Here is a 10,171-nt window from a genome sequence, read left to right as displayed (position 1 = left end):
ACTTCTGATATATTTATCTTCAAATCATGACAGTACAACAAACATTAGAAATAATAAAAATTACATCCAGATTCATAGACTACCTAGCGACGACTACGAGAGCCGAAACGAGCATGTCATATCCAGTTTGGCAGTTCCGTGTTCAACACCAGAGAAGTACAAGTGATCCAGAACAAGTATGTACAGAATTACAAACACTGCTAAGAGAACTCGATTAGTCATTGTACATAGTACACGCAAGTACATGTTTTTTTACATGCTGAGAAATTAGTACACCACTACTGTGAACAAGGACACGTACAGTTGGTACCTGGTCGCATATGTACAGAATACAACACCTTGTTACTCCCTGCCTGCTTCCTTCGATTATTTTCCATTTCCACAGATGGACTGTACACTTCCGAGGTTTTGGCTACGTCTATCATTCTTTTGCATTTTGCATCCCCTGTATGTATCAATGAGCCAATCTGATCAATTACCCTGAGAACTACTACGTCCTCACTTCCACTATATCTCCATCCTTGAGCTCGGTTTGAGGCAGCACAAGTTGGCCATTCACCCAAAGCAGCTTCCCATCCACACCCATTCTTCTACCGGCGTCAGCAGCTGTGCTGCCAGTACTCATCCTCATTATCTTCCCATACGGCCAGCAGATGATGGCCACCTCACGAAGAATTGGATCGGTCAACGAGCCGAGACTTCTCTCCGCTACCGATGCTCGACGGCGTACTTGCTCCTCCCATTGAAGCATTGTCCTGAGCAAATGGACCTATGACAAATATAGTGAATATAAGCAGTGAGATTCGAGGTTTCCTTTCACTAAACAAAGTAAATGGCAGAAATGGCAGCAACATGTTGACCTTGTTGTTGATGGGATCACTCAAGGGAGTAGAGATTGGAAGGTCGGAAGTTGATCTATCACCGTTGCTCGATTCAGATGTCAGGGTGGAGGTTTCTTTGCCTTCAAATACTGCAGATACAACCATCCAGTACTCCTCCTCTTCCTCTTCCGTCAAATCAATTATTTGAATAAATGTCGGCAAAAGTCTCCCAAATTGGTCTTGCTACAAAAGACATTAAAGGTGTACAGGATATCAATCAACCATATGAACAACAATGTAGTACTAGAAACAAATTGATACGAAGTAGTAATGTTTCAGCCATGCAAACCTTATGGTATATACCATCCCGGCATAGTGTGTACTTCTCCAGGTTTGTTGACCAGTCACCATGTCCTGGTGCACACCACCATTTCTCAGTTACCTGAAATAAGTATGAGTGTGAGATAGAAATAAATGCCTTCTCACATGCAGAATCCATAAACAAAAAATTGTCATCATCAGATATACCTTCTTATGAAGCCTAGCATAAGCCTCCCAACGCTTCAACTGAAAGGAAGATCGCCGCTCAGCTACATCTTCAGAAGCTTCAAGGGTAAAACGTACAGCAACAAGCAATTCTTTAGCCCCTTTTTCTATGCTGCAATTTGACTTACACAAATCAGAAATCAACTGCAATAACAATGCTACAAAATAAACAACAAAGTATGTTCATAACTGAAGTTGAAGCTATACCTGACAATGACAGCTGCCAGTAAGTGATTACCATCAATTCTGAGGACCGGATGCCCCACTTTCATAGAAATATACTTTGAGGGCACCCCGTCTGTTATTTCATCTTCTGAAGAACTTGATGCATACGACGTACTTTGTTTTATCTTGTTACCCATGCCACTTCCCGTGTTAACACTGCTCTCCTTGTACAACCAATGCGCAGCCAGTCCATACTCTGCATACTCATGCATTCGCTGTGGACAACAACCTCCAACAGGATCAGGACGAACTGTTAAGCATCTATTCAAACAAAATAAGAAGAAACTTTATCTACCTGGGTCCTAATTTGGACCTCCAGCGGTGAGCTATCGGATGCCTGAACTGCTGTATGGAGTGACTAGAACAGAAAATAGCCACCAGAAAATTGAAGTGCAAATAGGGGATGGAAGGAGTCAGTAAACAAGGCAGTCTAGTAATTGATTCGACAAGCAGGTCAGGGTTCAACTCTAAGCTAGTTCATGGTATGGACAGCATAATACCATTACTAGCTTGGGTGATTAGCAGTTCCCAAGCAAAACTAAGCACACTCGAATTTTTGGATTAATTCATACTTCCGCATTAATACTGGCTACAAGTGGCTGAGAGTACCACCTGGCAATGCATAATGATGTTTTATTTGGTGAGAGATGATGCTTACTTGGTAACCGCTGCCCTTAGGGTTGATAATATAGTCATCAAACTCCCCATCGATTGGAGTCCATAACCTGCACATGCAGATAAAGCAGACAATTAAAATATGAACTTAAACTAGCCACAAAGAACATCCATAATGATAAAAAGGCCAAGTTACACGGAAATATGATGATGCTACACCGATACATCAAATGAAGCATTTATTTGGTCAAGTAGCAACTCCAGCATATCTAGACCTTCTAGACATGGGTAGCTCCACATAAATAATTAAATTCACAGGAAACCTGTGTACTATATCAAGGATGCTGTAGCAACTCCTGACTGCAGGTCCATGCAATGCACCATTTTTGTCTCCAACAATCACCCTCAACGCACGAGCATCGTATACTTGTCTAATGCCTACACGTTTCCTTTTCATCTGTTGATACAAAATGTGTCAGTAACTAACAAATCCAACATGCAGAAGTACGCGCCATAAGAAAATTCTTTCAGTAAGGCTGACAACTCCAACATACATTCTCAAATTTATGATCATAATGCATTGGTTACACATGTACTCCCTCCGTCCCAAAATTCTTGTCTTAGATTTGTCTAGATACGGATGTATCAAGTCACGTTTTAGTATTAGATACATCTGTATCTAGACAAATCTAAGACAAGAATTTTGGGACGGAGGGAGTACTTAACAACACGAATAATACTATTTGTATGTAGTCAAACAATTGACTAATGGTACCTTACAGTAGATGCTATACAAGCTTTTGAGTCTACTTGACAGCCTAACTTCCATCCCAGGTATATACCTGCAAAAGATGTAGTGTAATTCAAGAATGAGAACCTCAATGCTACTAGTGGGCATGCAGATTTAGATAATTAGATGTGAAGTTGGGCATCCCTAAGATCACTAGGTTGTGAACTGCAGATTTAGATAATTAGATGTGAAGTTGGGCATCCCTAAGATCACTAGGTTGTGAACTTACGACGTTGTTATAAGCAATTCCTGCTGAAGTTCTTCCTCACAAGCTGCTAAAGATGTTAATGCAATAGCAGCGTCATCAACAATTTTAGGCTTTCGTATGGATGCTTCAGAATTACTTTGGAGATTATTAAGGAAGTCAGAGCGCCTTCTCCGATCCAAAAAGAGGTCAAATGGCAATACAGCTTGCAATAAATCCTGCAGTGAAGGAAGGATTTATAATAAGATAAGCTATCAAGCATACCAGTTTGAGGAGAATGATAAAGAATTTATTGTGTTCAATCATACATATGCTGATGAGGGAAGCGAGGTACGGGAGGCAATATAAGTGAAAGTTGCATGACATATCGATGTTAGTCAATCTGATTGTTTAGTATATGTTGCTAGTGAACATATTCATTTACTAACGCACCTCCATATTTGATTGTTCTTGGTCGCTCGAACTAAGTAAATCATGGGTGGAAGTCGCGTGCACTTCCTTCGTGGAGGCAAGCAAATCACTTCTAATTGATGACCTTCTCATGCTTTTATCCTTGCTGGTAGAATTCCACATCGAAGTAAGTTCAGATCGTATTTTCATGAAAACTTGGGGCTGCGAGAATTTGAAGGAGATAAGAAACATTTAAAAATAATGATGCACGGAATAAAATAAGGCATTACAAACTATAATGGTACTAAACAAGAGGTACCATGATAACCTCATTGCAGATGCAAGATCAAGACATGAGTAACTCGATGAATAGGTCAAAATAACAGCCTATGCTTTCATCCCAAAAAAAAACAGCATATGCCCAGTGACAGAACTAAATGGAATATGGTCTCTTTGGCCCTTTCAAATGCACAAAATATTACTAATTGGTCTGCCTAAACATATTTTAAGCATTTTGGTCCAACAGTGAAAGAGATCTAGTTTATCACAATCATGCATTATAAAATGGCTCCTAAGCATCAAATCAACATGTTTGAGGGACCCATCAAGTGGTGTGGCATGCAAACAAATCTTGCGTCAAACACTCAAAGTTACGACAATATAATGGCTATTAACCATGAGATGAACAAAGTATCTCTTGAAATTTGAAGAGAGCATAACAACAAATACACAACATAAAGCCCACGTGGTATGTATCCAGAACCAAGTAAAGCCAAAAGACGTATCACACTGGGTAATATTACAGATGAACAAAAGTAACATTTCGGAGGCAACCCATATGCTTAATAGAATAAAAACCTGAAGGACAGCAAAGCATAAGTCTTCTAGCTCAGCTTTCAAAGCCCAGACTCCCAATCGAGAAGCAAGTGAGCACCAGACAGCTAATGTCTCTTGAGCAACAGCCTCAGCTTTTGGAATGGGAAGAGCATAGCTGAAATGCTGATCTTAGTAAGCACACAACCATTTACATAATCCAATAGCTATTTGAAAGCATACTTAAGTTAAAAGTAGGAGCATTTCAATACATATAGAGAATGCTGAGGTGCTGGCAATAAGGCAACTAAAGGAGTGTGTTACGATGCTGATGGACATAAATGATTCGAAACAAGTACCACTGCTGGTTTGAAGGGGAAATACACAGTAAGTTCCAGATGGGAACAAGACAAACAAGATAGTTAAGGCCGGTTCATTTTGCATCACTGACTCTAGCAGTTGGTCTTTATGGTAAGGTGAAACAGAAATTGCTGATGAGAATCATTAGAAGCTCACAAAAAACATATCATGGAGGTATTGTCAAGGATATTGTCATGTGACAAGCCAGAAAAATCGGTACTCCCTCCGATCCATATTAATCGTCGCTGCTTTAGTACAACTTTGTACTAAAGTTGTACTAAAGCAGTGACAACTAATATGGATCAGAGGGAGTATTACAATTGAAGATACTAAATACTTCAGATTAAACGGCAGGTTTTACGTGTACAGCAAGCTACATAGTAAGGAGAAGCCTAAATAACTTACATTGTTCGCATATTGTGCAAGCGGTCTGCCAGCTTGATAAGCACCACACGAGGATCATCAACCATCCCCAATAGCATAGCACGCAGGTTGTTTGCCTGGCTGACAACAGGACAATCATAAATTCCTGAGTTTTTTGGGAGCAGCATCATATGTTTTTATGGCAAATTACAAATATACCAATGCACTGTTTGGAACTAATTTTCATTAATAAGAAAAATCATAGGAAAAGAGAGTGGACATTAAGCATTAACAATCTCTAAGAGTAGCTTAATAAGGAATGGAACATACTTCTTCAGAAGTAAGAGTGCTTCCACCAGTGTTTTTTTGCCGATGCCTGCGCAGTAGCTGTAATGTAAAGCTCATAGTCATGGACAATGGCAAAAACATGTTGAAGAGAAAGAAAGTACAGACGACAGAAAGTGTTACACAATGCAGTGATTATGATCTTTCAAAATAACAATAGGAAGGGATGAACTGCATTATGCAACAAGGACAGAGCAAATTGGCATGCATATGGTGTATTGAGACATCTGAAGCAAGTAGACTGAAAATTTAAAATAACTCAGCATCAGGAGAAAAAAGGACTGAGATGGAACTTAAAACTGGTAGGAATGTCACCGTATACTGAATTCATTAACAACAATTTTAGTAATACAGCGTGCATCATGCAATAATAAGCACATTTACTATATCAATCATGTCTTCACCATCATGATTTGCATCCCAATATTGTATGGTAGTGAGATAGCACTTATGAATCAATGCTAGCACTAGCAGAGAAATGCTTATATAGAATGCTTTACTAACAAATGAATAACCTGATTTATGTAGCTCAGTTTTGATACACCAGATACCAAGCTTGCAACATCATCCCCAAATTGCTCTGCTACGCTCTTCAGGTTCTCAGCTGTATCATCAATAACATCATGAAGAATACCAGCAACAACGGTATTGATTGCCTACATGAGATGCAACCATGGGATTAGAGATGAAAGAAGGAGAGCATTCATCAACTAAAACCTATAGAAACAGAAGGGCAGCGCAGCCATACTCTTTCTCCAGTGGATGGGACCAAGGCAGCTAAGATTTTCCCCGTATGTATGCAGTGTGTAACATATGGGTCTCCTGTTCTCCTAAATTGCCCAATGTGAGCTGTACTTGCAAATACAATTGCTTTCTGCACCTGTATCACGGGATTGAGGATGTCAAATAAAGGAGTAAAAATGTCAAAGTTCAGGTGAATACATATATATGACAATTTTTGTTAAGAATGTCTCTAATGTTTTAACACCTTTGGATCCTCAAATATTTGATATCCTGTCACCTCCACTCCTTCAAATACAAGAGTATCTGCACGTATACAGAATAAAAGTGTAAGGTAGGCAAAAGAACGGATGCATATCTTACTCAAATGGGTGCAGGGCCTGCGGTCATAGGAATGTTACTGGCTTATTGCGGCAACAGTGTTAACTAAGCAGTAAGAAACAAACCTATTACTGATTTGTTATGTCATACTACTACAAGAGTACACTATGAGGTGTAAAATGCTCTGCGGTGCATACATCACTTAACTGCTACTTCCAACAATTCAAGCATGCGAATAAATTACTTCAAATATATATATATATGGGTCTGCCTAGGACACATCTAGATGTGACATAGTTATGTCACATCTAAGCTGATTTTCACTCTGTTTGTGGTCTATTTTTTTTGTCCTAGTCTTTTTTGTTTCTTGTTGATGCATTATATACTTGTGGGAGGTTAGATGTGACATCCTTAAAAAACATCTAGATGTGAATTAGACAAACTGTATATATAAAGCTAAGACGCAATGATTTAGATGGTCTAGAACGCGATCAACAGAGCTTATTAGCTAGTTGCACATATGGAATGGAAGCATAGTGATTCACAATTGAATAAATTACTCCGTACATGCTACGCAGAGAGAGGGTATCTACCAGGCAGCTGCTCGATGCGAGGCCAGAGGAAGTCGACCTTGGTCGACAGGCACGCCCCTGACGCGATCGCCACGGCCGAGACCGCCAGTTGCGCGATAGTGGATGCCACGGCGCCGTGAACCGCGCCGCCGCTTCCCCCCGCGACGGCCGCCGCGGCGATCACCTCCCCGGCCCCTACGAGCGCGGCCGAGGCCAGCGCGAGCCGCGGGGCCACGTGCTCGAGCACGCACCCCAGCCGGAGCCGCGCCCTCCTCCGCTCCCCGCGCGCCAACGACGCCGCGGCGCTCGCCGGGAGCAGCACGAGGCGGCGGCCGAGCATGCCGGCGTCGGGGGCTGACGTGGACGCCGGCGACGGCGTCATGCGAGTCGGGCGGGCCGCTGCGGTTGCGGGGGTGCTCTCCGGCCGTGCGCGGGCGGGGAGTTTCTATCTCATTCTGGCACGCACGGCGCGTGAGTGGCGACGAGTGGTGGGGAGGGGGTGACCGGGTGAGGACGCCGAGGCGTGTTGGGTTTGTGTGGGTGGCTGTGGCTGGGACGGAACGGCGTTTCTCACTCCGCCTGTCCCCTCTAGCTCCTCCTGTTGTGCTGATTTGAAGGGGGTTAAATCCCGTACAAGCCAAAATTCTTCCAAATCTCCTCCAATCCTTGGGAGGAATGAGAATTAACCGAACAAGGCCTTACAGTTTTCTTTTTTTTTTACTACTACTTGCTAGATCATGAGTTTTGCTTGCCTTGGTATTTATTTATCGAAAACGTTACTCCCTTCGTCTAGGTGTGTAAGTCATTTTACGAAAATCAAATAATTCCAAAACACTTAGGCGCGGTGCATTAACTTCTACCTCGTTTTTTGTTTCTTCACATATCAACCAATAAGAAACGAGGGGTTTGCATGCTTAATGACTTGAGACTACCAAACACGACATGCAGTGGTTAGTTCATTGCATGCAATGATATTAATTAGTAAATAAACATTAAGGTCTCTCGTTTTTCTCTTCTCTTTGGTCACGGTGCACAATCTAAAATGACTTACTCACCTAAACGGAGGGAGTATTAGCGAACGTCAACCAGGAAGGGAGTGGCAAGGGAACGTTTATTTATGGCAAGTTGTGTGGTGGGAGATGGCAAATCCTGTCTTTTTTACAATATTTTTTTTTCTTCCCAGAAGTTGTCCCGTGTTTCCGACAAAATTGGCTAATGTAAATTGCTAGCTAATACATTCGCAATTGATACTCTCCCTGCAAACGCTCGCTAGTTATTCGGGTCCTTATTTATTTACTTCCCGAAAGACATCACCACCATTTTTCATTACACTAAAAGAAGTAGAAAAAAGGACTACAATGATAAGGGGGAGGGGGAGGGGAATAGAGCTCGGCTTCAAAGATCTTGTCAACTCAATCAAAGCGTAGGTTATTGGCATCCATCCTCATCTGACCAAACAAGATAAGGCGTCTTAAGTATCGAGTGTGTGGTTGATAACTAATAACACCACATAAAAAGAAGCGAGAGATGTCACATAGGAACGAGATGATCTAAGAACATGTCACAAACTTAACAACGCAACTTTAGATGAAACACCTGTTGGGGAACGTAGCATAAATTCAAAATTTTCCTACGTGTCACCAAGATCTATCTATGGAGTCATCTAGCAACGAGGGAGGAGTGGATCTACATACCCTTGTAGATCGCGCGCGGAAGCGTTCAAGAGAACGGGGTTGATGGAGTCGTACTCGTCGTGATCCAAATCACCGATGATCCTAGCGTTCAACACACGTACGGAGCAGCGACGTCTCCTCCTTCTTGATCCAGCAAGGGGGGAGGAGAGGTTGATGGAGATGGCTCCAGCAGCAGCACGACGGGCGTGGTGGTGATGGAGCTGCAGTACTCCGGCAGGGCTTCGCTAAGCTCTATGGAGAATGAGGAGGTGTTGGAGAGGAAGAGGGAGGCACCAAGATGTAGGTTGAGAGGCCCTCCTTCCCCACTATATATATGGAGCCTAGGGAGGGGGCGCCGGCCCTAGGAGATGCAATCTCCTAGGGGGGGGGCCAAGGGAGGAGTTCCTCCTCTCCAAGGCACCTAGGGGGTGCCTTCCCCTTTTGGGACTCTTCCCCTAGGGTTTTTTCCGCCCTAGGCGCATGGGCCCTAGAGGGAAGTGGCGCCCCAGCCCACTTTGGGCTGGATCCCTTCCCACTTCAGCCCATGGGGCCCTCCGGGATAGGTGGCCCCATCCGGTGGACCCCCGGGACCCTTCTGGTGGTCCCGATACAATACCGGTGACCCCGAAACTTGTCCCGATGGCTGAAATAGCACTTCCTATATATAATTCTTTACCTCCGGACCATTCCGGAACTCCTCGTGACATCCGAGATCTCATCCGGGACTCCGAACAACTTTCGGGTTACTGCATATACATATCCCTACAACCCTAGCGTCACCGAATGTCGGGGAAGCTGATCCACGAACACCTATGGGGATCGGCGGACCGAGCCCCTTTCGGTTCGGAGGGGGGCGGAGGCTGCACAAAGAGCGGATCGAGGCGGTACACGCGAGCAGTTTTACCCAGCTTCGGGCCGCACGGATGCGTAAAACCCTACTGCTGCTTGTTTGTGTGTATTGAATTCTTTGCTTAGGAGCGATGAACGCTATCAGACTGAGCGTGGGAGTGTTTCTGGTGTTTCGAATGAGCCCCAACCCCTTCTACGTTGCGCTTGGGCCTCGTTTTATACTTTCAAGGGGTCACCGACAGGTGGCAACGTAGACTAGAAGGGTAAAAATGGAAAAGGATGCGGTAGGTGCAGCTACCGCTACTGTGGACACAGTGCACCCTACCTAACTCTGACGGCAGGGGACAAGGTCATTGAATGCCTGTCTGAGTTGCCTAAACAGTACAAAAAGTGACCGTTAGGAGCGCCACCGTTTGCCACGATGGCCTTCTCTTCATCTCCGCTTGCCACCACGCACCCCTAGTTGCGCGGCCTCCTGCCACGTGTGCTTGGGAGAGTCCTAAAGCGACACGTTAGCAGGTGTGCTGGAGCGCGGGCATGAA

The 10,171-nt window shown here is 43.7% G+C and overlaps 1 protein-coding gene across 2 annotated transcripts; it reads right to left on the bottom strand.

Annotated features, from left to right (window-relative positions):
* Positions 1 to 98: 98 nt before the first annotated feature.
* On the bottom strand, positions 99 to 7,605 carry LOC119317530. Of its 2 annotated transcripts, XM_037591999.1 has the most exons (18): positions 7,129 to 7,596; positions 6,462 to 6,520; positions 6,222 to 6,353; positions 5,989 to 6,129; positions 5,459 to 5,515; positions 5,171 to 5,265; positions 4,451 to 4,583; positions 3,635 to 3,814; positions 3,227 to 3,420; positions 2,983 to 3,049; positions 2,531 to 2,664; positions 2,251 to 2,317; positions 1,888 to 1,950; positions 1,575 to 1,807; positions 1,350 to 1,479; positions 1,171 to 1,263; positions 861 to 1,064; positions 99 to 769 (listed from the first exon to the last, which is right to left on the bottom strand). In XM_037591999.1, exons 1-18 carry the CDS (start codon positions 7,487 to 7,489, stop codon positions 491 to 493), a joined length of 2,622 nt encoding a protein of 873 aa, XP_037447896.1. In that variant the 5' UTR covers positions 7,490 to 7,596; the 3' UTR covers positions 99 to 490. The 2 variants fall into 2 exon arrangements, 1 of the variants encoding a protein (XP_037447896.1); XR_005153662.1 differs by lacking the exons at positions 99 to 769; positions 861 to 1,064 and having other exon boundaries at positions 1,224 to 1,263; positions 1,350 to 1,426; positions 7,129 to 7,605.
* Between the last annotated feature and the right edge of the window lie 2,566 nt (positions 7,606 to 10,171).

Source organism: Triticum dicoccoides, chromosome 6A, assembly GCF_002162155.2.
Source record: "Triticum dicoccoides isolate Atlit2015 ecotype Zavitan chromosome 6A, WEW_v2.0, whole genome shotgun sequence".
NCBI classification, from domain to species: Eukaryota; Viridiplantae; Streptophyta; class Magnoliopsida; order Poales; family Poaceae; genus Triticum; species Triticum dicoccoides.
This window is presented reverse-complemented; position numbering and strand designations above follow the sequence as displayed.

Coding starts and splice junctions, on each gene's coding strand:
- LOC119317530 (XM_037591999.1), bottom strand. CDS start 7,489: ATGACGCCGTCGCCGGCGTCCACGTCAGCCCCCGACGCCGGCATGCTC. Junction 3,815..4,450: donor TATGCTTTGCTGTCCTTCAG/GTTTTTATTCTA, acceptor AAATTCTCGCAG/CCCCAAGTTTTCATGAAAAT. Junction 2,665..2,982: donor TGTATAGCATCTACTGTAAG/GTACCATTAGTC, acceptor TTGTATCAACAG/ATGAAAAGGAAACGTGTAGG.